General features: G+C 50.9%; 1 protein-coding gene across 1 annotated transcript in view; it reads right to left on the bottom strand.

Annotated features, from left to right (window-relative positions):
* Nucleotides 1-334: 334 nt before the first annotated feature.
* The window catches only part of LOC101841738 (cyclic nucleotide gated channel subunit beta 1), a 37,613-nt gene continuing 10,228 nt past the window's right edge, over nt 335-27,719 (bottom strand). The window contains exons 5-18 of the mRNA XM_040740799.1: nt 26,512-26,667; nt 25,219-25,427; nt 22,956-23,006; nt 22,423-22,509; nt 21,468-21,532; nt 20,484-20,606; nt 16,665-16,806; nt 15,846-16,005; nt 14,857-14,954; nt 14,686-14,769; nt 12,041-12,159; nt 11,415-11,561; nt 6,503-6,722; nt 335-2,915 (exon numbers count right to left, since the gene is read on the bottom strand). Coding sequence (XP_040596733.1) covers nt 2,607-2,915; nt 6,503-6,722; nt 11,415-11,561; nt 12,041-12,159; nt 14,686-14,769; nt 14,857-14,954; nt 15,846-16,005; nt 16,665-16,806; nt 20,484-20,606; nt 21,468-21,532; nt 22,423-22,509; nt 22,956-23,006; nt 25,219-25,427; nt 26,512-26,667 — 1,970 coding nt within the window. The 3' untranslated portion in view covers nt 335-2,606. The remainder of the gene's footprint in view (nt 2,916-6,502; nt 6,723-11,414; nt 11,562-12,040; nt 12,160-14,685; nt 14,770-14,856; nt 14,955-15,845; nt 16,006-16,664; nt 16,807-20,483; nt 20,607-21,467; nt 21,533-22,422; nt 22,510-22,955; nt 23,007-25,218; nt 25,428-26,511; nt 26,668-27,719) is intronic.

Consider the following 27,719-nt stretch of genomic DNA (forward strand, 5'->3'; position numbering starts at 1 on the left):
GGTATCACATACCCAGTTGGTCTCAACAGTAGCTGAGGCTGTCCTTGAACTCCTGACTCTCCTGCTTCTACCTCCTAAGTGCTGGGATGACAGGTGGGCACCATCATACCTGGTACTGACTTCCAGCTTTTATTTTATTTTTTTTTTTGATTTTTCGAGACAGGGTTTCTCTGTGGCTTTGGAGGCTGTCCTGGAACTCACTTTGTAGACCAGGCTGGCCTGGAACTCACAGAGATCCGCCTGCCTCTGCCTCCCAAGTGCTGGGATTAAAGGCGTGCGCCACCAACGCCCGGCTGACTTCCAGCTTTTAAAATGAATCTACGACCCAGAAACATTTGTCTAAACACTTTAATTAAAATTCACTGTACTATGAAAGCTGGTGTGTACAGAAAGCATTCTTGTTGACCGAGACAACAGCTTAGACTATTTCCGGTGGCTGAGCATATTTTGATAATGAAACTTTCAACAGCGACTTGGTTTTAATTCTATTTAAAATATTTGTGTAGTTTTAAAAAAAGATGGCGTTCGATTCGTTGTATTCCAAATGCAAGACAGACTGAGAGGATTGAAAGAGGAGAGATTCAACAGTCACACATACATGTTCTGTTCTGACTCAGGGTTACAGTGATCTCTGAGCTGTGTCGTTTAATTTGGAGATTAGTGCCTGTCTCCAACTCAGTTTACCTAATATCTGGATTCTGTGAGAGTGTTACCCTGAGTGAGATAGCTCAGTGAAATAGACACTGCTGTTTTCATTTCAAAATTAATTTTCTTTCCAGGAATCCCAAGAACCTCTCGCTTTATATAATAAACAGTCTATTCTCAGAGACTAGCTCTAAAAGAGTAGGTGCATCCACAGAGAAGATTCCTTATGAAGCAGGACCTCACAGTGGCCGGGTCAGGAACATTCTTAGGTCTACTGCAGGGTGCCATATTAACCTTATAGAAATATCTGAAGTACCTGCCACAGGCGGAAGCATTCTCTATACCCTGGGCTTTAGATTCTAGGGTGCAGATATGAGAATATACATGAGGACACTAGGATTAACTATGACTAGACTCCCAGCTCGCCCCGCTTTAAAAAATAAGGTGTACCAGTGAGATTAGATCTGTGTGGGGTTCGTTCTTTTGGTATTGAGGATCAAGCTCAGGGCCTCAACTGGCCAGGAAAGTAATCTATATAAGGCAAATCCTTTTCTGTATCAATTTTATTATTGTGAGCTATTGAGTGTATGCATGCGTGCATGCGAGAGAGAGAGAGAGAGAGAGAGAGAGAGAGAGAGAGAGAGAGAGAGAGAGAGAGAGAGAGAGAGAGAGAGTGCATGGGTGGTGGAGGTCAGAAGACAACGTTTTAGGGCTGATTCCTTTCACACAAATTTCAGAGATTCGGGTCAACCTTGCATGGTGGTGTGTCAAGGGCCTTTTATCCACTGAGTTCTCTCAATGTCCTGAGATTTTTGTCTTGTTTTTGTTTTTATTTTCCAGACAGGGTTTCTCTGTATTGTTTTGGAGGCTGTCCTGGAACTCGCTCTGTAGACCAGGCTGGCCTCACAGAGATCCTCCTGCCTCTGCCTCCAGAGTGCTGGGATTAAATGCGTGTGCCAACGCCCGGCAGGATGTTATTCTTACTAGTGTGAGACTGGAAACAACCCAAATGCTCACTGATGACGTGGCTAGAATGTCACCACACATCTGAACAAGGGACTAGGCTGACATCACCAATGAACCCGTGCATTTTCCTCCTCTCCCTTTTTGAGATAGGGTACGGTCATGTAGCCCCAGCTGACTTCAAACGAGTGATCCTCCTGCCTCAGCCCCTAGTGCCCCACCATGCCCAGCTACAAGCACACCCTCTACGTACTGACAGAGAACCACTAGTGTTTGTTTTTGTTTGCTTTTTTCCACACTTGTTATTTGATGCTTGAGAGTGGTCGGGGTGGGGTTGGGGAGCCAGGAGTAGCATGGAGAACTTTTAATGTCATTGCCTACTAAAGTAAGCAAACTTTAAAGGGGTAAGATAACAACGCCACTCATCATTAACTGCAGTGTACTGGGTGCCCAGTCACAGGCTCTGCTGCTACTGTGTTTACTGTTCTGGCATCTAGAGATGTTTACAGGAAGTTTTGCTCTTGGTTTGTTTGGAGGCAGATTCTCACTATGCAGCTCTGGCTGACCTTGACAAGGTTCCTCCTGCCTCAGCTTCCCCAGCACTGGGTTTGAAGGCGGGCACTCAGGCATCCCACCCCGGCTCTTCCCTGTCGCTTAAGCCAAGGGTGGGTTCTGGTGGGGGCCCTGCCATATCACCAACCCTCGATTTTTCTAGTAGAGCTCTCCGTGATGTCGGAGCCCTCTTCTATTCCCTCCCAAAAACTTTTAGAAGTGCAAGGTGGTTTTCTTCTTGAAAATAGCAACTGTGGGAGGGGGCGGGGAGCTCAAGAACACCACCACCATTTGATAAAATTTGAGGGTTTTCACAGCAAGCCTGTGAGGAGGTGTTCTTGGACTAGGAAGCTTATCCAGGTAGGCGGCTCTACCGCCCGCCCGGGGCCGACCCGGGAATGGGGACCATGGATTATGGGAATCATGGGGTGGGGCCTGCGTGAGCCTCACTCAGCTTCTTCCTTCTTCTCCTCCAACATCTCCACGGACATTGTCTGTTCCTCCGGATCGGGGCCTGGGCTCACACGGATCCTCACCGAGGGCTCCGTGGGCCCAGCCACAGCCTCCGCAGCCTCCTCTGTGACTTCCTCGGGCTTCCCCGGGGCCGGCGGTGAAGAGCATGGGGCAGGGAGCTCCGGGGGCTCCTGGGACTCCGGAGGCTCTGGGGGCTTCTTGGGTTCCGGTAGTTCCTGGGGCGCAGGTTGGTCTGCGGCTCCAGAGGCCTCCTCTCCCCCAGCTTCCTGCGAGCTCTTGGCCTGAAACCCAGAGAGCAAGAGCGTGACAGGTGAGGTGAAGCATTCTCCTCCGAAGGGATCTTACACGCCAACTTGCCCCCACCTTCTGGGACTTCCCGAAGACAGTGGCAGTGAAAGCTAGCGGCCTAGCATAGCAGTATCAGGGTAGTGTAGGAGAAACAATATAGTATTGGCAGGCTGAAATTTGAGGATGCCAGGCCAGCATGTTTTGGGTGTAAAGCTTGGGGATTTATTTAATTTTGAGGCAATGTCTGTAGGGAAAAGGGACCAGTCAAAGAAACACACCCTGAGCAGAGCCAAAGAAACACACTTTGGCCCTGCAACCAGAACTAAAGAAATGTACCCTGACCCTGAAACCAGTGCCAAAAGAACACTTTATCCCTGGAATCAGAGTCAGTGAAAGAAATGCACCCTGGCCCTAAAATTGGAGCCAAAAGGCTAAAAAGGACCAGAGAAAGAAGCATACTTTGGCCCTGAAACCAGAGTCAAATCTGACCCTAATCCTGTGTAGAAAACTAACCAATCCCTGAGCAGAGCTCTAGCCAATGTGAGCTCAGCACTAAAATTTGACCAATCCCCAAACTGGAAGCCCTATATAAACCCTGTGTCTGTTCAGCTTGTCTCTGTGCTACCTGGCTGTCCTCTGTCACTGTGGCAGAGGGCAGCCACTCCCCTGGATTCTTCCCTCCCAATAAACCCCTTGAATGAGCTTTGGGTGAAGATCTTTTGTAATCATGGCGGAGCAGAGGCGACCATGGGCAGAGCAGAGCAAGCAGGGCTGTAACACTTTTGCCAAGGAAACCTTCCCTTGCCAGAGCGGAGCAACTCCTCTCTGCTCTCCAGGAGCAGAGCTGAACTGTAGCAACTTCGCCTGAGAAACCTCCTGCCAAGCAAAACTGCTACACTGGGCAAACATCCCCAGCTGGAAGACCCTGTCCTGCCGGAGCGGAGCCAAGACACTGGGGAAGCCTTTCCCTGACTGAGCCAAGACACTGGGGAAGCCTTTCCCTGAGGCAAGGCTGTATGCTGCTAAGCTTACTACAACCTGTGGTAGTCCTTGGCTCCCAAGTTCCAGGAAACCTTTCCATCTGAGCTGTGTAACACTCAGTATTCTGTGACTCCCGAGTACCAGAATACCTGTCCAAACTGATCCGCCCAAAATGCCTACAGTGTCTCCATATGTAGCCCAGGCTGGCCTTAAATATGATGTGGAACGCAAGTTGGCCTCGAACTCAGTCAGGGTCCTTCTTCCTGAGCCTGTAAATTGGATGCTGAGACTGCAGGTGTGAGCTTCTTTAGGGAAGCCTGTGTTAAGTTTTGCATTCAAGTACAGATCCATCCCCCCAACTTATCTGGGGAGCTGATAACCACGGAGACTGGCCTCTTCAAAAGTTGAACCATCCTGACACCCACTCTTCTTCCTCTTCTGGTTTTTCAAGACAGGGTTTGTCTGTGTGGCCCTGCCACCCTGGATCTCACTCTGCAGACTCTGGCCTCCAGCTCAGAGATCTCCCAGCCTCTGCCTCCTGAGTGCTGGGATTAAAGGTGTGTGCCACCACTACCCGGCTACACAGCCACACTTCTTATTAGTAATGGATGGTTCTGGGGTGAGTGGGAAAAACTTGGAGCACATAGGTAAAGCTGAGTGGGCAGGAGTACCTGTGGCCTGGCCATCTTTCTAGAAGGTTCCAAAGGCTGCAGCCCTTACAGGAAGAATGGAATGGGATAACAGAAACATTAGGATGAAGTGACCCTGTGTCCATGCTCTTGGTGGGCAGCTGCAGCCCCTAACCTGTGCTTCCTCCATGGGTTTTGGGGGGCATCAATAAGTAATTGGGGGAGCCTTTTATAAACCCCTGGGTCCTCACCTGCTTGCTCTTTCACCCTAGTTCTGCAAAGAAGGCAATGGGAGAAGGAACAATCCAAGAAGATCCTCAGCTGCCCAAGACCCACGGGAGAGCAGTCCGTGTGATTGTGTGGGAGCAGAGACCCCGGAAGTTTACAAAGCCACAGGTGTTAAAGAAAGAGGGCATCGGGATGCTTCTAGAATCCAGAGCAGCTCCGAGACATGCTTTCTTCTTCCATGCCTCTGCATGTCTTCCCACATTTGCTCTACCCGACCCGTGCACCCCAAATTCTCAAGACACCCCGCCCTGGGCAGGGTGTTCTGAAGTCAAGAGATGCAAACAGGAATGGGAGGATCATGGGAAGGCTGATGACGTGGTCTGCCATGTTCAAATGCTTTGAAAACGGAAACCACCGCTTCAGCTCTGCAGTCCCATGTGGCTACCACGAGCCCTCTATGTCTCTGGGAGTGCAGGGCTCCTTTCTGGTGTGGCAGGGCCTCTGACCTCGTTTAGTAAAGAGCTCCTTCACTGCCTTCTGCCCTGGCTTTCGAGATCTCACAGAAACTTTCTACTAGGACACTTACGCTACAGGAGCGGACACTGTCTTAGCTGAAGCCTTTCGCTGCTCTGAGAGAGTCTTTGGGTTCACCTCAACCCCGAAACAGCAGCCTGCACAAAACATCCCAACATGCAAACTCGACCTTGACCATCACAATAATCGCATTTCCTCTCTGTCTGGGGCCATGGATGGGCAATGTCCTGGAATCCCACGTGGCTTTGATGTCCCTTGCCCAACTTCTGCTGACGAATAACCCTGAATATGTACCCTGACTCACACCACCGGACTGAGACTGCGTTCATTGGGTTTCTCTGAGGACCACACAGACTACTGTCCACTCCCAGACCGTTCTGAGCAGGTGAAATTAATACCATCATTCTAATAGCTCTTCTTGGCTTCAGTTACAGAAAAAAGGGCCCAGGAACTAACTTCAACATCCCTTTAGAGTCACAGGAGGGGAGGCCATTGCCACTCTGCATAGCTATGGGATTTTCTTCCTTCCAATCATTTACATGGTTGCAGACACTGGAACATCACGGTCAACGTTCCCAGCCTATACCCCCTTCCTCCCACCGGCACCAACGCCTTCCCCAAAGAACTGGCTCCCGACTTGCAGTCCAGGAGTGGGTGGGCAGCTATGGGACACACACCCCCCTGGCCCCACTGACAACGGCTCAGGAACTGGCGTGTGGCCCAGCACAGACTCATGACAATGAGTCCTGGCGACTTTGACTTTAGGGGGGTGGGGGATGACAGGATGTGGAGCCATCAGATGAGAGAGATGGCAGATGACAAGACTAGTCCTGCAACTTGAGGTCCAGCTACGCTTCAGTTGACAACTACTAAACCCATCTTCCTAGTCTGTCAACGTAATGTCTTACTTAGAGGCTGTTTGAGACAAAGTCTCATCATGTGGTTCAGGCTGCCGTAAAACTAGTAGCCCGGGCTGGCCTAGAATTCCGTAGCAATCCTGTATCTGCTTCTCACCCATGTGACCTACGCCTACGATCGAGGTTTCTCAATCTGGCTTGAACCTGCTTCTGTCACTTGCACCAAACAAGGCCTGTAAAGGAGACAGAAAGTCCCAACACTGGATGTGTGACCGGCCCTTGGAGGTCCCCGACCTTCTTCCTGAACAAACCTGCCAAGGGCACCACAGAGCCAGGTCCCAACCATGTTACCTGTTCCAGCAGCTGCTGCTGCCGCGCTGCCGCCTCCAGGGCAGCCAGCTCCTTGAGCCTGGCTCTCAGGTGGGCGAGCTTGCCACCCTTGCCCCCCCTGGCGCCCATCTTTCCTGCTGCGGCGAGGGCGGCATTGAAGAGCTTCGGGGTGCCGGCACGTGGGGGCAGGATGAGCACGCTCTTCTCCTCCTTGGGTTTGTTGTTGTTTCTCAGCATGCGCCTGAAAGAGAGCCACACCCACTTCTATCCAAGGTGCAGTGGGGAGAAGCCCCCATCTGCGCCTGCGTAGAACCCTCCTGAGTTGGTGCTGCCTTTGGCTGATGACGTTAGGGTGCTTGTGCTGGGTCCAGCACATGGCTGAGTGCTTCTGCATAGATGGACGATTAGAACTTATTGTCTGCGCCATAAGGATAAGAACACTGAGGCTCAGAGAGGTTGATAACTTGCTTGAGGTCACACTGGACAGACTGAAGGACACAGCTACAGTTTAGAGGTGATTTGAGGGCATCTCCTGTGGTTCACAGGCTTATGGTGATATTGGGGGAGGAGGGCCTGTTGAGAAGTCTTTTTTTTTTTTTTTTTTTTTTTTTTTTTTTGGTTTTACGAGACAGGGTTTCTCTGTATTGTTTTGGAGGCTGTCGGTCCAGCCCGGCCTCGAACTCACAGAGATCCGCCTGCCTCTGCCTCCCAAGTGCTGGGATTAAAGGCGTGCGCCACCACCACCCGGCCTGTTGAGAAGTCTTTATCTATTTCCTGAGACTCTGGCTAGTTCTCACGAAGGGGGTTGTTATAAAAGTAATGATTTATCTGGAAAAGTGTGGGATTGTTGTGTCCCTGAAAATTGAGGAAACCGAGGCTCGGAACGGGCAGGGAGTGACATGCTCCAGGTTGCCAGGAAGCGGTAGTGGCAGAACCAGACTCGGAGTCGGGTGTGACCCAGCACCCTGTTTCTTTGAATAAGGATATAATTTCCCATCAAACATAGCCTGTGCCTTTTACTAGGAATTTTTCAAGCTATAAATATGTGATAAACAGCTTGACTCAAGAACAAATGCATTTTGCATGCAATCTAGTGGGTGAGACTGCTAATTGGCAAATTCATTCATTAGGGTTCCAGTGCAATGTGTTTGTTTTTTGGTTTTGGTTTTGTTTTTAATGAGGCTGCTGCCAGCTGCTTAGTTAATCAGAGCCAATGGTCCCGAATTGTGATATTAATCGGCTGAGATTTGCATTTCTCCTGGGTTTCCCCGGAGACAGAAGCACGATCATCCATCAGAGGCCTTGGAAGCAGGCTCGACGGCAACCTGGGCACGGCCACCTGTGTCGTGTGAGTCCATAATTCACGCATGACAGGCAGCAAGAAGGCTTATTTTGGTGCTGAAGTGACAAAGAGCAGTGGCGGGGACAGCTGCTGGCTGCTGGCAGCTGCTCAGCTTTGAGTCAGTGCAGAAAGACAGATGTGTCCACATGGGATTCTCTGTGCTCGGAAAGGGCATGAGGCAGAAGAACAGGGACTAGAGACAAATACACATGAAAAACAAAGCAAAACAAACAAACAAAAAACAGATGTCACTGAGAGTGTTACTTTGAAGAGGACTGGAGTTCCAGTCTATGCCTCTGTCTGTCTCTGTCTCCATCTCTCTCTCTCTCTCTCTCTCTCTCTCTCTCTCTCTCTCTCTCTCTGTCTGTCTCTCTCTGTGTGGTGTGTGTGTGTGTCTGTCTCTCTCTGTGTCTCTGTCTCTGTCTCTGTCTCTGTCTCTGTCTCTCTCTCTCTCTCTCTTTCTCTCTCTCTCTCTCTCTGTCTCTCTTTCTCCCAGCACAAGGTCCTTCCTCATTACAAGTTCAAAGCACTCTTGTCAGGCAAACATGGACTGAAACCTTTGAAACCAAGAGCCAAAACAAGTTTTTCCTCCTTTTGAGTTGATCTTCTCAGTGACAGAGTGACACAATGCTTGACACCAGCTAGAGTGCACACTAGGCAACCGAGTCTACAGCCACCCTGTGCAAGTCTGCTGTTAGAATCTGGGCCACACTGCTGCTCTGACCACGCCTACCTGCAGCAGCCCCTTTCTGATGGAAAGGAAACAGCAAACCCTTTACCAAGAGCTTGTCTGTGACTCTCTAACTCCCTAACCCACTCTCTGGGTGCCTGTGGGCTTCCATAGCATAGAGGGCTTCCTTAATCACTCAACTTGAAACCTCATCTGAAGAACTAGAAAACAAAAGTCTGCCTTCCGCTTTCCTAGAAGTAAAATAACCCATTTCCCAATACAAAACACAAGCACACACGCACACCTGCATTACTATTCACACTCGCAAAACATTGGCGCTGCCCCACGTGCTGACTCTAGGGGAAGGAAGGTGCTCTGTGACTGCAGGTGACGCTACAACATGCTACCCTTCGCATAAAGAGAAATAAGAAAACAGCCATGGGCCTGCCTGCTTTTGAAAAAGTAAAAACACAGCAGATAAAATGGGAACCAATGAGGTTAGCCAGACCAGACAGCATGGGCCTGGGAGCCCTGCTACCTAGAAGGCTGAGGCCGGCAGATGAAGAAGGCAGCGCTCACTTGGACTACAGAACAACAGGAATAACAGTCTGGCCAATCCAGCAAGATCCTGCCCCAATACCAAATCAAATATAATAACCTTAAAGGCTGGAGGTTAAGCTCAGTGGTAGAGCACCTGTCCAGTATGCACAAGAACCTGGGTACTAAAGAAAGAAAGAAAAAAATATCCCCAAACAAATCTAACACGTTTAGCCATTTATAGGGGCTAAGAACTTGTACACTTTCCTGAGCGCACAGCTTTGTGCTTTGGGAGTCCTGTCAATATTTTATGTTCTCAAAGCAATAGTTCTGCCAGTCACGGCAGCGAGTACCTGTGATCGTGGCACTCAGGGAGCTGAAGCAGGAAGTTCGGAAGTTCAAGGCTAGCTAGGGCTAGCTAGGCATGGCGGCAGAGGCGCATGCCTCTAGTTCCAGCACTGGAGAGGCAGGTGAGTCTCTCTGCATTCCAAGGCCTTTGTCGCTGAGCCACTCTCCAGCCCTTGACCCAAATAACTTCAAACACAATACTTTTACCATAGATACTTGAGCCAAAAGCAAAAATAACTTTGTCGGACACTGAACTCTGTCTGGAAGGCTTGTTTTTGGTGGATGGGTGGGTTAAACGTGATGAAACATTATATCACGGGACTGCACAGTTGAATAAATACAACACAGATAAAGGCAGCTAGAAGTCTCTGTGTCAGGAAGGAGGGGGTAAGAAGCATAGAAAGACTAGAAGGAACTGAAGGGATGATCTGAAAGTGTTTTATAGCCGGGCAGTGGTGGCGCACGCCTTTAATCCCAGCACTCGGGAGGCAGAGGCAGGTGGATCTCTGTGAGTTCGAGGCCGGGCTGGACCGACAGCCTCCAAAACAATACAGAGAAACCCTGTCTCGTAAAACCCAAAAAAAAAAAAAAAAAGAAAGAAGGTGTTTTATAGATCTCCCAATTCATCACTATCCGTAGAAAATTCAATGTAAACATGTATGTGCATACATATGTGGAGATATTTATACTGATGTACACAGGCGTGGGGGTCCCTTAGCTCCATTCACCAGGAAGCCTAGTAGCACCCCATAGCAATGAGTATACCCTTCAGGTTCAGATCTTCTTTCTATTTTGTTTTTCCTTCATTATTTTGAGAAAGAGTTTCACAATATAGCTGTGGCTGGCATGGAATTTGAAGCACAGATCTGATTGGTCTTGAACTTGCAGCAGTCCTCCTGCCTCTGCCTCTGGGATTATAGGCATGAGACACACACTAGATCTTGGTTTCTAAAAAACATTGGTAAGCTGCAGCTAGATATCTCTGGTAAAGCACACATGTCTGGCATGAATAAAGCCCTGGGCTCCATCCCCAACTCCTGTGCCCCCAAATCTCCAAATATTTTCCACTAGAAGGAATTTAGCTCCTTGGAGAAGCTGCCATTTCCAGGGGTGGGGGAGTGGGGCAGTTGGTGTCGGAGCCCAAGGTTGGCCAGGCTGTCTTGCTGCACCTGTTTGATCCCCACAGACACAAGGGAATGTTGAATTATAATGGGACATCAAAGGGTGACAAGAATCAGCTTGACGAGTTCCCACTGGCCACACCAGAGCAACTGAAGCTTCTGAATAACTGTAAGAGGAGTTTCTAAAACAAAGCAAAGCCTACTCATGTACTAAACAAACACCAGGAGATGAGGGGAGGCTTTTCCACAGCAGAGTGGGAGCCAAGGAGTGGGAGGCAGGGGGAGGTTGGACAGGGATGGCTCAGAGAGACCACTGAGGAGTGAGGAGCAAGGAGCCATGGGTAGATCAGTGTCCACCAAGTGGCAATCTGGGGGAAGAGGGACATCTATGCAGTTCCAAAGGGGTCCCCACTAATGGTTTGTCAAGTACAAAGAAATGGTAACTTTGTCGTCCACGTGATTAAGGTGAACTCATCGCCTGGGAAGAAACCAGACCTTTGCCCCCATATACTGCCGTGAGGGGCATATTCACCCTGGTCATTTCTGCACCAAATGCAGAGCCAAAAAAACCATCACCAGGAAGCACCAGACACACCTAATCCAAGGAGCATTCTAAAACCCAGCCGGCCCACTGACTGCATAGAGGTCAAAGCCATTAGAGATAGACACCATAAGGAACTGTCCCAGGTCAGAGGAGACAGGAGATTCCGCACATTAATGCAGGACAGGGCCTTTGACTTTGTGCAAGAAGGAGAAGAAAGCTTCCAGACAATCTCAGCATGGATTAGAGATGGGAGAACAGTATGGTTTCTGCAGCAAATGCTCTGATGTTCACAGTGGTATTACAGAGACATAAGAGAACCCGAGCCTCCCGGGCATCAAACCCCGACAAGAAGAAAGAAAGGCTTTCTGTACCTGGCCTTCTTCCGGAGTAACTTCTGAGATTCGGGATAATGCACCAAAATTTCATTCAAGTCCTTCTTGTCCAGAATGAAGAGGTTGGTGAACCCGTGGGCCACCACATTGGCCGTGCGCCGGTTCCCGCCCCCCACGGCCAGCAGGCTGGAGTGGAAAGGGAGGGAAATGAGAGCATTTGGAGGCTGTGACTTTAGAGACATTGTCTTATGTTTTTGTTGGTGTTGTTTTGCTTTGAGACAGGATCTCACTATGTAGCCCTGGCTGTCCTGGGATTCCCTATGGCCTTGAACTCTCAGAGATTCTCCTGCCTCTGCCTCCTCAGTGCTGGGATTAAAGGTGTGCGCCATCACATCTGGCATTGTTTAGGTTTTGAAATAGAATTCTCTTTGTTTCCTTCAGGCGGATTCCCTATCAGTCCTTTAATAACCGGGACTACAAGTGTATGCCACGCAGTGGCTTGGGTTTTGTTCACATTTCCCCTCTGCCTTCGTGGTACACCTCGGTGGCATCCATCCTACACACTCTGGCAAGGGCAAGTTCAGCACTCTCTGTAGTTTCCCCTGACCCTGGCCCCCAGCCCTTGCCCAGGGTGCATTTGACCCCCTTTCCCCACCACCACTGACCTTATCTCTCCAAACACTGATCCGGCTTTGAGTGTCACCAGAACGGCCTTCCCATCTGGGCCACCCAGGACCTGCACCTGCCCCGCCTGGATGATATACATCTCTCGGCCAATCTCCCCCTGGAACAGAAGAGGGTTGAGTGCCACACCCCATAGCCACCGGGGCTGCCCCCGCCCTGCACCACCAGATCGTGTGGGGATGGGTCACTTTGCTCTTGTCTTTTCTTTTGAATGTTGGGTATGATGCTAATCTATTCTGTAGCTCTCACAGGTATTACCCCATGGTTCACATCCTAGTGAGAAACCATGGCCCATGCCTCAGGAGCTCAGCCAGTGCCCCAGGAACTCGGCCAGTTGACATAGGAATGATAACAACGGTCAGGAGACCCAGAGACCCAGATACATCTTCCAAACTGATACCAGAGGTCTTGCTTCCCACCAGTGAACCCGCTGGGATAAGATTATGCCCTACCAAGATCGTAATGCAAGATCGAGCCAGAGCTGGGGTCTGAATCCAGACAGCCTCACTCCAGCATGCACAGCCGCTGTGGTTAATCTCTGTCCCCAAACCCGGGCTCTGTCTGCTGAAATCCTAATCCCTAGGACCTCCCAATAGGCCCTTGTTTGGAAATAAGGTCGATGCATGTGTAATTTAATTAAGATTACCTACTCGAGCAGGTTGGCCCTCACCCAATCCAACTGGCGCTCTTACAGAAAACGCGTATAGGTGAAGAGAGCCAGAGAAGATGAACATCTTGCTACCTGAGGAAATGAGCCATTCCGTTTGGTCTGCTGGCCCTAGTACACAGTAGCCTGAATCCCAAGTTAACCCAGAGCAATGAATGAATGAGGAAACAAATGAGTAACTAAGGGAACGGATGAATGGATGGCTTGCTCTGGCTTCAATCACACATCTCCCGATCCTCATGCCCTCCCAGATCCTGCCTTGGTGGCCACCTGTCAATCACACCTGTCATGATTAAAAGGGGTGGCAGAAACCCCTTTACACTTTAATTTACTCCACAGATGTCCCTACACACCACCCACAGCTTTCCCTTCTCTTTTCAGTCTCCCAAGGGATCCAAGTGTGGGGGTTCAAGTCCCAGTGTCTCTGAGAGTCGCAGAGGAGCCAACAGCAGAGGGCACTGCTCACACATGCTCCCCAACACCTGAGTCACCTCTCACCTGCTGCGCCAACTCTAAAATCAGACTGAAAATAGTGTCAGCAGTTGCGCCTATTTGGCGCCAAGCAGGCAACTCTTATTCAGTCTTCCCAGCCACCTCACGAAAGAGGCACTATCGAGGTACTATCGAGGCACTATACATCATCCATAAGACCAGGACCCAGAGGGCAGCCACCCACCCAACACTGCACCGCTAGGAAGTGCCTCCCACACTGCAGGGAACACTCTGTGGGTCCCCAACATCCCCCTGCCCCTAAGGCAGCAGCTTTAAATGCTTGTTCTTCTGACTTTCATTCTCTTCCCTTGGCTCAGCCATTTCACTTCCAGAAACTTCGATGCTGCACAGCATACTCCCCAGGAGAGGTGTCCAACTTGCAGCTCTCTGAGCCACATTTGGCCAGGGTTGGCCCAACACAGAACTGTAAACTGAACTCAGGGGTGGCTCAGCAGGTAAAGGCATTTGCTGTCAATCGCGATGAGCAGTTCGATGCCCAGAACCCACATGGTGGAAAGAGAGAACCAAGTGGTCCTCTGACTCCCACAGGTTTGCTATCACACACCCACAGCCCAGCAAATAAGTAATTTCAAAGGAGGGCTAGAGAGAGCGCTTAGGATTTAGGAACACATTGCTCTTCCAGGGGACAATATAAATAAGTAAAAATAAAATCTTTAAAGGACTTTTTTTTAAAAGTCAGACATGGCAACACATGCCTCTAATCCCAGCACTCAGGAGACAGAGGCAGGAGGATTTCTGTAGACCAGCCTGGTCTACATAGTGAGTTCCAGGGCTGCCACGGTTATAGAGAAAGACCCTGTCTCAAAAATAATAACTAATAATTTTAAATGACAGGGGCTGGAGGCTCCTAAGTCTTACATTATTTTCGCCCCACGCTCACCTAGACTTATTAATATCGCTGTACAAAAGACCTGAAGCTTGCCCACCCCTGCCCCTGGTGACCTTGCTGCCATCTTGGACCCCTTGACAAGGAGCACAAAGGACTTTACACTGCCAAGGACCAGTTTCTAACATATGTGTTTCCTAGGTGACTCAAAGCAATGAAGACAGCCCGATGTGGAGTGGAACAGTGTGGTGGCCCCCAGGCATCAGACAGGGCATCACCTGTCCCCTTTAGGAACAACCCCTGCCCTCATGCTGACTCCCTACTGTGGGAAGTGGAGTCCAGAGCTAATCAAAGCTCTGTGTCATCCAGACATTTGAATTTTGATGTGAAATCTCCCAACTTTTAAAGGTTAGGGATTAATTCCACTTAAACAACTTCATGAAACACCTCAGGGCTGTAAACTGCCCACTCCTCACACCCCACGCCCCAGTGGCCCCTTCCCCGCTGTGCAGAGCTCACCTTCTTGACACCCCATGCCCCAGTGGCCCCCTCACAGGCCCCGCAGGCGCGCTCCTCACACCCCACGCCCCAGCGGCCCCTCCCCGCTGTGCAGAGCTCACCTTCTTGCACACATAGTCATTGGGCAGGTAGACAACTGAGCGAAGGCGCTTGAGCATGTCAAAGATCATCTGCCGGTCACAGCCCTGCCCAGACGGAGACCGGGGGGGTCTGTTAGAAGAAGGCAGGGGTCTTGTCCCAGACCCCCAGTGGGAGGGCACCCGTGAGGGTACCTGGAAGAGCGCCACCTTGCTGACAATGTCGTAGTTCACATCGATGGCCAGGTCCAGTCTCATCTTGTCTGGAAGCTGCACCATCAGCTCTGACTCATCTGCGAAGGAGACCCAGCAGGGGTCAGAGTTCAGGCCAGGCCTGACCCTGACACCACTCGCAGCCATGCAACCGTGTGAGACGCTGCTCAGCCAACTCAGCTTCCCTGGCCACAGGGAGCCTCTCCAGAGTCGGAGAGTTCCCCCTGTTAGGAACACCATCCCCTTCATTCCAAACTCCTACTCATCCTTCAAGACCGAGGACTAATGCCACTTCCTCCAGGACGCCTGACATTGATGCCCCTACCGAGTTTTTGTATCAGTGATCCCTATTCTGTAACATCTGCCACCGCCACTTTGATTTTCTTTTACATCGTTACATTATGCACGCACGCGTGCGTGCATGCGTGTGTGTGTGTGTGTGTGTGTGTGTGTATGTGCGTGCACGCATGTGCACAATAGTACACATGCAGAGGTCAGAGGGCAACTTGTGGAAGTCCGATCTCTCCTACCATTGGGTCCTAGGGATAGAGCCTGAGGCCTCACACAGCAGCAAGCTGAGTCATCTCACTGGTCCACCTGCCACCTCATTCACTGGGAGACAAGGTCTAGCTATGTGGTGTGCCCATGACTCAAACTGAAAGCAGCCCTGCTAAGTGCAGGATCCCAGGCCTGAGCTGCCATGCCTGGCTGCATCCTCGGTTGCAATCGCTTCCACCTTGGACGGGGCTGCAGCTTAAGGTAGAGGAAGCAAGAGGAGAGTGGCTGTCCAGAGGACAAGCTCTTCAGGTGTTCCAGGGCCTTCGGGTTCCTGGGGGGTCCCTCTAATATACGGTAGGGGTGTAACCAAGAGAGACCCCTCAGACCACAGAGGACAAGGGACGAGTCGGCCAATCTGGGAATCAGGTGAAAGTTGGTTGGGGGAGGCGGGGGGGGGATTTGGCCAGTCTTACCCAGCATGCCTTGTGAATGCCAGGTATACTCATACCAGGTCTTGACACGGTTCTGCACAGACCTGGGGATCCTGTAGAAGTTCATGTACTTCACCGTACTGTCCATGCAGCTGCGGTAGTAGGTCTGTCCCGCTGTGGCAGCCCCCACCACATCTCTCATCTAGAGGAAGACAGCAGTGAGGGGGGTTAAGGAAGTGTTGGGCCGAAGCTGGGCAGGACACGGGTTTGGTTGTGTAGCAGTACACAGATCGGGGACCCATGCTGGTGGGTAAGTCGGGGAGAAAAGCATACATGGCCACAGTAAAGCATGGACACTGGAAGAGAAGCAAGGCTGCAGACCTCTCTGGCCACCTCAGGTCCGCAGCACAATGCTGGGGGGTCCCATTGGGAGAGGCTGATGCTGGTGTACAGACGCTCGCCCCAGGGAGAGACACAGAACCTAGCACATTGGTTCTCAGAGTGGGACCCTTCTGAGTTTGCTTTGAGGACTCAGTTTGTTGCCTCATGTCCTGACTAGAACACAAGTTACCCATCACATCAGAGACACCAAAGGGTTTTCTTACAGGGCACAGCCCAAGTCCCCAGCCTTTGAAAAGGCCATGTAACCACCACCATGCTTACTGTGCTCCCAAGGGACTAACATTCAAACAGGAAGACGTCAGGCTGTCTTGGGACACAGACATCCTCCTGTTCCAAATGCCATGGGCTCCTGGCTCAGCCTGAATATCCTCTGCACTCCATCCCAAAGCCACAACACACAGGGAAGTTTCTAGTTGGTCAGGGGAGCCACAGGTGGATGGATGTGTGACCCCCAGTTACCTGTCCAATCATCACAGAGAAAGCGAAGACACCTGTAAAATAATTCAGCAGCTGGAAGACAATTTCAAAGAGTGTCTGGGGGTCGGGCAGCCCTCCAATGGTGATGAGGGTTTTCACAGCCCAGTAGTAGCATCGGATGTAACTAGTAAGAGATGAGAAGAGGGACCTTGGTCAGTACAGGAACTGCTGACCTTGCGATCCTGGTTCAGACGCCCGGAGGGACCCCACATAGCCACAGATGCAAGAAATGACCTCACCTCCAGCAGCACTCTCAAATGCTACAGGTGTGGCTGAGGCTCTGCCCCGGCTCTGTGAGAACGTGTCACCCTGAGACACGGATATGGAACTGAGGTTCCAGCAGACACCTGGTGACAGACCAGGCTGACTCCTCCCTGAAGTCAGCAAAGGGGAGGCCAGCAGGGCCAAGGCAGTTCCAGGAGACAGCAAGGAAGAGCTGGCAGGGAGACAGTCTGGCCCTGGTAACTGGGTCCCTCAGTTTCCAGTCTCTTTCTTTGCTCTCGCAAAGTAAGAAAGAAAACAAAACCAGGAGATACTGCTGGCCCTCACATCTGAAGGGCTTGCTCCTGTGGACCCTACCAGCTGCAAATGGGAAACACTTGGTGGAAGAGTGTGTCTAAATTGGTTCAGTACACACACACACGCACACACACACATACACACACATGCACGCATGCACACACACACACACACACGAAGGCACGCACACATGCACGCACAAATTTGAAAAACCATGTGTCTGAGTATGTGAAGACTTTCTTGTCATTATTTTCTAATGATGCAATACAGCAACCATCAGGCAGTGTCTGTACTGTATGAGGTATTGTGAGGGCTCTAGAGATGGAGTATTCTCTGAGAGGGTATGTGCAGGTCACATGCAAACACTGGGTCATTTCACATAAGAGACTTCTCTCTCTCTCTCTCTCTCTCTCTCTCTCTCTCTCTCTCTCTCTGACAGGGTATCACCATGTAGCTCCAGCTATATAGACCAGGCTGGCCTCACAGAGATCTGCCTGTCTGGTGTGTGCTACATAACCATCAATTGTACCTTTTCTAACCCTGTCCTTCCTCACAATTTTCCACCTAGGGAAACTGAGGCCCACAAAGGGAAAAGGACTCCGGTCTCCGGGTGACACATTCCAGGACTTTTACAAGAGCCCAGGGCATGGTCTGCTGCTCTAAGCATCATGTACCCTTAGGTAGCCACCAGTACAAGCTCAGGGTTCCTGGGACAGGAAGTACAGGTGGTGAGGTCCTACTGTGTGAGAAAAGGCACAGGAAATACCCTGCAATTGTCTAATGGTCACAAAACTGCAGGCCTGGTACACCTGACCACAGATCCAGCCGGGCATTCCTGACCAGGCCCTAAGTCAGCCATCAAGACCTGAGCAGTGCTGTGCCTGCCTTGACCTGTTGTGGGGAGCAAAGCAGACTAGCCACTTCCAGACGCTTCCCACTTAGTGGGAACAAGCACCCGTGCACACCTATGCCGAGAGGGAGCCCAGGCGGCTGGAGTTGCGGCAGGGTGTGTGTATGTTTGTGCGTGTGCACGCGTGTGCCTGTGTGCATGCACCCACTCTGCCTCAGACTACCTGGGAGACGGTAGGCAGGGCTCCTTGTCGCCAGTTGCCTGGACATTTGATGACATCAGACCTATCTGCCCAGACAACACATGTCATACCAGTACTGGCCACAAGGGGGTGCATGAAGCAACTTAGGCAGAACTAAGTGCCACCGCACCCACCCCCCCCACACACCCTATCAACCATCAAGCCAACCCAACTGCGGAGGAAGCTGAGTGTTCGTGCAATTAGGTAGTGAACCACAGAAGGTGTAAGAGTGGTGTCCTCAGCCCTGACTTTTCCCTAAAAGTTTCTAATTGGAGTATCTCCCACGGACACGGCGCATGGCGCATATTGGGACCTCCTGCAGAGGGTCCCAGCTCGGCACAGAGCCCGGTAGACTGCCACAGGCGGGAACTGGTTTTCCAAGGTTCCTGCTCCAGCACACAGCAGACTCCCAGGATGTGGTTATAGTCGGTGTTTGTGCTATTGACCTTGAAGAATTTTCTGTTACTGCATTTTGTTCCCTATGCAGGGTCCCTGGAGGACTCCCCTGGGAAAGAAAGTGTGACAGCAAGTAGGCCTAACCCTCTCCCACCCCACACCCCTGCCTGGGTCCCTGGGAAGAAGGTTCCAGAGATCTACTGATCTCTCCATCCTGCTCTTTCCTTCCAGGCCTGCAGGTCTGGCCTGCCCTTGAGAAGTGGCTTCTTAGATTCCAGGGCCCAGACTCCTTTGGGAATTGAAGGAGAGCCATACAGCTACCCAGAACAGCTGATATATTCTCAGAATGAAGCTTCTGTTTCCAGGCTGGGGCTGTTAGAACCCTTCCCGGGCATGCTGGCTTTCACAGCCGGGGCAGTCACTGACGCGGCACCCAGGCGCCAGCTAGACACTCACACTCAGTGTTTCTGTTTTGTTATTATTTCTTGTCACAAGACTCCGAGGTAGCATCCAAGCACTCAGGAAGCCAGGGGGATAGAAAATCCAACACCAACTTGGGCTACAGAGTGAACTCAAGGCCATCCTGGGCAATTTAGAGAGACGGACTTAAAAACATTTAGTTTATCCTGCACCAGAAGGCCTTGGGCTCTATCCCCAGAACGTAAAGTATGTGTATATATGTGTATATGGTAAGGAAGCAGTGAAGCCGGAGGCCAGAGATTCACACACAGTCATGTGCTGTGGGTGCGAGATACACACAGGATTTGAAAGGCATAGAGGAAGCAGGCCAGCTCACCAACGTCTGCTCAACCACCTGCCACTCATGCTTAACACAGCAATTACATGCAGAAGGGATAATTTTGTCATTGGGATGAATCAAATACATTACTAAAATTAATTGCACCTCCTTTTATGCTTATAATGTGGCTATTAAAACATTTCAAGTTGCGTGTAGGAGTCACGTCGTATTGTAATGTTGCATAAATTGCACAGCCTTGCTTTAGGCCGTAGGGAACCAGCTATGGCTTGTTGTTTGCTGGCCACCGTATTGGATACACATATATGCATAATGCCATATGCAATACTTTGCGGATGCTGACTCTAAGAGAAAAACCAGGAACACACTCTCCTGTTACATCCCTTCAGTTCTAAGAGGCAGTAATTGCATAGCGCACCAATGCGCCAACTCAGGTTTGTTTTTTGCTTTTCTTTTTTTGAGGTACTGGAGTTTGAGCCCAGGGCCCTATGCATGTTAAGCAAGCTCTCTCACACTGAGCTGCATCTTAAACCCAAATTCAGCCTTTTGTACAAAAATAAGTATCGTGTTACACTTACACATGGATTATCCTTATACCTCAAATTTAGAAATGCTAAAATCTGAAAAAGTAGGTCGCCCACAGGGAGGTAAAATAACACAATATCACATAGATGTTCTGAAACTATGCTGCTTCCGCCAGCAATCCTTCCATTGGTCCCAACGGCACCTCCATTTCTTCTGTATGGCGAATGACATCATGGGGAACATCTTTACCCAGGAGTCCTTGTCCCGTGCCATGAATGTTTTCTCACACTAAGTCTGTGTGGTATACTTTCCAACCTTACTGGACCTGGGGATGCTAAGAAGATCCTAGCACATCTCATGCCCAGACCCTCTCCCGGCACCTGCAATCCCCAGGGGACCTTCGCTTAGGGACATGGATGGGAAAGGAGAACTTGGCCCTAGAGCCTTGGCCATGACTGGCTCCTCAGGAGCAAGGTTGTCTTGGCAACGCAATGGCTGTAACTGTAGGCTCACCTGTTCCCCACGCCGTCGTAAACCCAGTGAGTGGAACCGATGCCCTGGAAGGCCGATGCCCAGTAGTAAAGACAGGAGTTGAGGTGCAAGCTGTAGAGCAGGTAGGCAGTGGTCCTGATGACCCTGAAGAGGGAGAGGGTGACACAGCCAGGGAGGTGACATCTTGCCCCAGGGGCAGCGCTTCAGGGAACGAACTAGATCTCAGATCCCCGAAGCCCGCCTTACAGTTTCCCTGCTGGAACCACATAACCCTGCCCAGTCACCCAGTCAGATACCCAGCCTTACTCTCCTCTCCTGGATTCCTTTAATTCTAAGGTATAGTATAATTCTAAGGTATATAACTGCATGACACACCCCTCAGTCAATTCAGGTTTGTCTTTGTGAAAGGACTGGAATTGAACCAGGGGTCTTGACTGGAGCCTTGTGAAAACACAGGGCCGAACTCAGCCCAGCTGTGGCAGAGAAATCTCTACAGATGAATGCTGGGAAAGCTGAGGGGTCAAAGGGTAGGAGCAGGGAGGAGACAGGCGAGTGCAGGCAAATGACAATGAAGTGAGGAGGAGCTATGTGTCCTTGATGTAGCCTTGCGCCCCAGTATGGCCTAGGTGGTCCTGAGTCCTACCTTGAACATCTGTGTTGCTCCCGCTGTGTTCTTACAAATGGTTTCTCTGTTAGAGCTAGGGTGGGACTTCAATTCCCTGGACTGACACAGAAACGCTGACCTGTCACTTGAGTCAACCTGTGAGAGTCCTTGTCACAGTGTGTGTGTGTGGGGGGTGTAAAAAGACATTCATGGATCTTATAAAACAAATGAACAAACCAAATATTGTTCCAGAGAAGAGCCTGAGCCAAGAAGAGGCCTGGTTTCTAGAGGCCATGAGGCCTGGGGAAGGGAGAGCAGCTAGTGTGTATGGCGTGTGTGTGAGTGTGTGTGTGTGTGTGTGTGTGTGTGTGTGTGTGTGTGTGTGTATGGGGAACTCTCACCTGTAAACGTAGGCTTTGCTGAGGATGGCTTCCAATCGGTTATTAAACTCGAAGAAGGCCATGTACTGGAGGGAGAGGAAGGTGTCAGGGTTGTCTTGTGCCTCCTGGGGACATGGCACACTGCTCTCGCCTCCCACCCTACCCACTGGCTGCCAGGCAGCCCTCTTTGCACTCTTCCTCTAGGTAACCAGTGTTATTATGGTTCCCCCTGTTGGTAGTCGTCCCCATTTGCTGTCTTTGGAAAAGAGCATCAGTATCATGTCTGGGGGATAGTAAATTTAATCGGTTGGTTAGAAAAGTCCACACAGGGGATCCAGAGTGCTCTGAGTGGCCGTCGATCCTGACCACATTCACTTGTCAGATCTCCACTCTGCATCAGTCAGATCCGCCTAGGACTCTAGGTCCAGCCAGTGAGTGTCAGAAAAAAACAACGGATGACACTGAGTGCGGATAAAGTGAGTGCTGTGCATTCAAATCTGTCCTTGCCACAGCCTTACTCCTGTTACCTTGGGCAAGTCACCCAGCCCTTCCAAGGGCCAATTTCCCATCTTTCTAGAGAAGTCCATTATAAAGCAGAAGCCCCTTCTTGGAGAAGCTCTGTAGGGATGGAGTTGGAGCTAGACTGCCTACGTTCAAATCCAGACTCCACTCCTGCCTTGCTATGTGACACTGGGCAAGTTCCTTAGCCTCTCTGCGTCCCTTCCCTTAAAATGGTCACAACAGCATCTAAGTAATGGAATCGAAGGAAAGACTAGACTTAGTAGAGTCTCTGCATCGGAGATGAACAAGAGTGTCCCCAAGTCGCCAGCAATTATAACAAGCTTCGGACTAAGACATGCTTGGAGGGCATTCGCCTCCCCAGGATCTCCTCTTGGGGACACCTTCCCCTCCCCAAGTGGCAGTGCCTGTGCCAAGCCAGGAGGAGCGGAAGGCCCCGGGGACCTGCCAATCCTACCTTCAAGCAGCGGGGCAGGCGAAGGAGGGGGTTCACTCCGAGTTTCAAGTAGAGGAAGTCCAAGGGCAGGAGGCAGAGCAGGTCCATCTGAAAACCAATGGGGCACCGCAGGGGTGAGGCGCAAACCCTGGGGGTAGGGGTGCTAAAGGGTGTGTCTCTATCAGCCAGAGAGAAGGGTCAGAATGCTCAGGACAGCCTCGGATGAGAGGGCACAAGGCTTCCCACCCACCCACCCCTCTGTGGCTTCATAGTCCGTGACGCGGTGCCCATCTCCAGGGCAGTCTGTCACCAACCAACGCAAGCGGCCCTATGCTGCCTACGTGGATGTGGAGGCAGACATGGACAGGTGTTCTGTGAGGGTCGCCCAGCCTGGGCTGTCTCGGGAGGCGTATGACCTAGTGGGCATTCCCATGGGAGATGGGACTAGCCTCTTTTTATGTGTCCGGAACTGCACGGCACATGCCCCCAGATACCCAGACCCCTCAGAGACCCAGCGGCAGCCGCTCACCCCTATCCCCCGCCCCAGTACACACCTTAAACCGGCGGGACTTCAGATAGTTGTTGCGCATCTCCTTTTTGTCTGTCTGGAAGAAGGAGGCACAGTGATGATGAGGTGATGGGGTCAGATTAAGTTCCGACCAGAGAGAGTCAGGATGCCATCACAGCCTTGCTGCCAGGAAGGACTTGTGGTTTCGGGTGAGTGAGTAGCCATGGGAGTAAGCCACACTGGAGTCACCAGCCAGCCTCCGTGAGTGGAGGAAAGTGGGGGCTTGGAGCCTGTTCTCTCAGTGCCCAGCTCCTCCCAGGACTACTGGCCACTTGATCTGTGAGGAGCCGGCAACTGCTCTGAGGGGGCTGGGGAGGAAGGTCGGCCAAAGACTCCTTCCTTGCTACCAACTCTTTCATTTCCGGCATATGTTGTCTAGGGTGGCACAGGCTCACAATGCACTTTAATTCATGGTGCCTGTTGTTAACAGCAACATTTGCAGCCGGTGAAGCAGCTGTTGGCCTAGTATCGCTTGCTGTGGCATCCAACGAATATGGTACAATGTCCAAAGCCTTAACTTTTGTGATGTTGCATTTTATTTTACCAATCGTTATGCTAACCCCTTAACAGGGCACTCAAAAGCCTCACACAGCTTAATAAATAGTTCATAATTCTATTGATTTCCTTTTTTCTTTACTGAATGATTCTTTTTACTAAAAGATTAAATTTTCTTCATGTGATTGTGTGTTTGTGTCTGTGTCCAATGCCAGAGGAGGGCATTGGATCTCCATAGCTACCCAATGTGGGTGCTGGGAATTGAACTTGGGTCCTCTAGAAGAGCAGGTAGTGTTCATAACCGATGGGCCATCTCTCCAGAGACCTTGACTCATCTTGTTTTGAGACAGGTCTTTCTTTGTAGACTAGGCTGGCCTAGAATTTACAAAGATCCTCCCTGCCTCAGCCTCCTGTGCTGGGATTGAAGGTGGGTGCCACCATGCCTGGTTCCCTCTTAATTCTTATCAATATAATGGAAGTGGCTAAAACCTTTTTCCAATATTTCTGACTCCCTATCTATATGTTAACAGCCCGACTTCCTCCATTGATTCTTAAAGCTATCCCTTATCAAAGAGAAGTTTGATCCAGAAGAGGCCACTTAGAAGCTGTTTGAGAAGAAAGACCTCAGCTTTGCTGAAGTGTGGATTTTCTTTTTAACTTTTCAATCGTGAAGATGGACCCCAGAGCCTCGGCGAGCTAGGCAAGCACCGCTGAGCTACACACCAGGAGGACTACACAGCCAGGCCTCGGTGTGGGATTTTTTTTTTTTTTTTGGTTTTTCGAGACAGGGTTTCTCTGTATTGTTTTGGAGGCTATCGGTCCAGCCCAGCCTCGAACTCACAGAGATCCGCCTGCCTCTGCCTCCGGAGTGCTGGGATTAAAGGCGTGCACCACCACCGCCCGGCTTCGGTGTGGGATTTTAGACTTGTTCACCGCACTGGGAACTGGGACGCCTGCTTCTCTCCCCTTTCCTTTCTCGTGTCCCTTCCCCCAACCCCCAGCCCCTGTGTTTTTAAGATGGTTCTGCTGGGGTGGCAGTGGCCCACACCTTTAATCTCATCACTCAGGGAGGCAGAGGCAGTAAGTTTGAAGCCAGGCTGGTCTACAGAGCGAGTTCCAGGACAGCTAGAGCTACACAGACAAACCATGTCTTGAAAGAAAAAAAAAGGACAGGTTTTCACTACACAGCCTGGTCTACTTTGAACTCAGCTCCACCTGTCTTGGCCTCCTGAGTGCTAGGACTACAGGCATGTGTAACCCTAGGGTTACAGTTAGGGCTTTGGTTTCCTCACAGCGAGGGGCCGGCTCAGGCTGTTCCACACAGGAGATCAGCTCCGTGCCCTTCGCAGGAGGCACTAGCTCCCTGAGCCCTGTATTCTTCGTGCACCGTATAGTTCTCACAGCCAATACTTGCATCATGTGGGCAGCGGCTACCACCCTGTTCCCAGATGAGGACTCTGAAGCTCAGACAGGGCTTCAGGGGGAACTTGAAGCAGCTGCCCCAGATGCTATTCTCTGGACCACTTCTCCTTTGACTCTATCAGATGGTCTGGGGACCAGTTCATCGTGGAATGGTATCTAATGTGTATAATCTGAACACACGCAAGAGGCGAAAGCAAAACATGAACGTCTGCTCCCAGGATTTCCTTGTTCATTCATTCTGTCACCTGTCAGGTCATCTAAGGTCAATCCCCTGGAGGCCCTGGCTGGAGGGGGTGACCAGGGCAGACCCTCTCCGCCTGCCTGTGACTCACAATGATGTCCCCGCCTTTGACAAACTGCAGGCGCATCTGGAACACGGTGATGTCCAGGAGGTAGATGAGGTCACACAGGTAATCCATCAGCAGCCAGAAGTGGATGTTGTCTGGCCGCTGGTACGGGAAGGCCCACCGCACGGGGATCAGCCAGCAGTTCCAGTTCCAGGCCAGCACCACGAAGAACAGCCACAGGATGTACATGAGGTCTGTGGGGGAACAGGGATGGGCTTGGGGGCCTCTCACCCGGGCAACCGCGTGTGGACTTCATCCCATGGAAGATAGACAAACAGATGGGCAGACAGGTGGATGAGTGAATGAATGGATAGGTGGCCATGGAGGCCACTGATAGGCCCTAACGATCAGAGTCTTCTGATGGGGGGCATGGTGGCGTTACTGGATAACAGACAGCTAAGTGGAAACCCCTCCTGCTTTCCATATTTAAAACTTTTTATTACATTCATTTATTTATGGGGGTTGGAAGGATATTATAGAGTGCTTTGGAGGTCAGAGGTCAACTCTTGGGAATTAGTTCTCTCCTTTCACCATGTGGCTCCTGGGAACAGAACTTAGGTTGTCAGGCCTGGCTGGCATATTTAGTCACTCAGCTACCTCACCGGCCCACGAACAGGTTTTGACAATAAATTTTCCATCATAGGAAATCCAGAGCAGTAAATGACACATGGGAAATGAACAGATTGATGGACACACAGGTGGGTGGATACATGGACGGACTAGAGATCACTTGGTATCTTAGAAACACGGTAGACACCAGGGTTGGGGTCCTGCTCTTGAGCGATTCCCTGCTTAACTCTAAAGAAATTCCTCCCTGGCACCTGCCTTGGTCTTTTTGAGGTCACAGGAAGTCGCCAGCGGGGAAGGCAAGGGGCTCCATTGTGAACTGGGAAGTGTGGTACACACATGGAGGGTTCTGGGCTATGGAATAGACTTACAGAGGCTCACGGGAATTCACATCTGACTGTGGGGACCTGCCCCTGCTCAGAGCTCCCGGAAGGAGCCCACACGGTCAGTTAGAAAGAAGACTTGGCCATGGTCAAGGTGAGGAGTCTAACTGGCTGCATTTCAGGTCCTTCCCTGTGCCTCAGCTTCTTCATCTGTAAAATGGGTGTGGCCCATGTCGCTAGTCCCGGGGTCTCGTGCTAAAGATTCAGGCAAGGGCATGTGGAATCATTTTTGGAAAGTGTAAGGAATTGTGGACCAAGGATGTCCATGGTATTGGCCCCTGCCTCCCTTCTCACATTGCATGTGGGGGACCCCTCCAAGGGGACTCACTGGTCAGTGGGTCGATGCTCTGGGGGAACCGGTACGTCTTCCAGGGCCTGCGCTTGAACTTGCAGCAGAGCATGTCGCAGTAATGCTCCTCCTCCGCTGCCTCTGCCTCTGCAGGCTTCTGGGCTGCGGCTGGCTCTGGAGCCTTCTTGGCTGGGGCTGTGGGACGACATTAGTGATCATCTGACCCAGCCCTGAGGCTTCGTAGAAGATGGAGGGAAAACGGTCCCATCCTCGGATCTGGAACAGCAAGGCCTCCACACTTCCTAACACACAACCTGCTCCTAAACGCTGAATGCAGAAGCCAATATGCTCCTTGGGAGTGAACTCCATGGCCCTCTCTTCCACAGCAGTCTGGTCCCTGGTAGCTCTTCCTAGACCCCAGCCAGGAGATACTCCTCAAGAGCACACTTCATCTCAGTGTGTGTGTGTGTGTGTGTGTGTGTGTCTGTGTGTGTGTGTGTGCGCGTGTGCACACATCTGTCTATCTGTGTCTGTGTGTCAGTGGACCCCTTGCTCCTTTGATGCCCATGCCCCCATCTTCCTTACTCAGAATGCTGAAGGGGTCAGTCAACTTGGGGACATGTTAATTCAGACTCAGCTCTACTACCTGGCTGGGATTCAGCCTTCCGTGTGTCTGTGACACTGTGTGTTGGCTCTTAGGGGTCCAACGCGGCTGTGTTTCTAGTGTTAGGAGTATAAAGTCAGTTTCTGATAACCTGTCATGGGCATTTGAGTCCCAGTGCACAACCCTTATGAGAAAAAACTAGAAAATATCCCTAGCAAAAAGCTTGTTTATTGGGCTAGGAATAGTGGAATGCACCTTTAATTCTAGTACTTGGAAGGCAAATGCAAATGGATCTCAGTGAGTTCAAGACCACCCTGGTCTACAAAGTGTCAGGCAGGACTACACAGTGAGACTCTATTTAAAAAAGAAAAAGGAAAGAAAACATGTTCGAGTTTGTTCTTGTTCATTTTCTTCCTCTTTGTTTCTGTTTCTGATAGTACCTCCCTATATAGTCCAGGCTGGCCCCAAACTTGTGATTCTCCAGCCTCAGACTCCCAAGCACTAGGGATTCCAGGCATTTATCTCCTTTCCAGATGGCTCCTTAAAGGAAAGAGATGTTAGCCCAGCATGCTGGCTCACACTTGCAATTCCAGCATGTGGGAGGATTGCCATGAGTTCCAAGCCAACCTGGGGCTACTGGGTG

This window comes from Mesocricetus auratus, unplaced genomic scaffold (genome assembly GCF_017639785.1).
Source record: "Mesocricetus auratus isolate SY011 unplaced genomic scaffold, BCM_Maur_2.0 Super-Scaffold_100714, whole genome shotgun sequence".
In the NCBI taxonomy this organism is placed as follows: domain Eukaryota; kingdom Metazoa; phylum Chordata; class Mammalia; order Rodentia; family Cricetidae; genus Mesocricetus; species Mesocricetus auratus.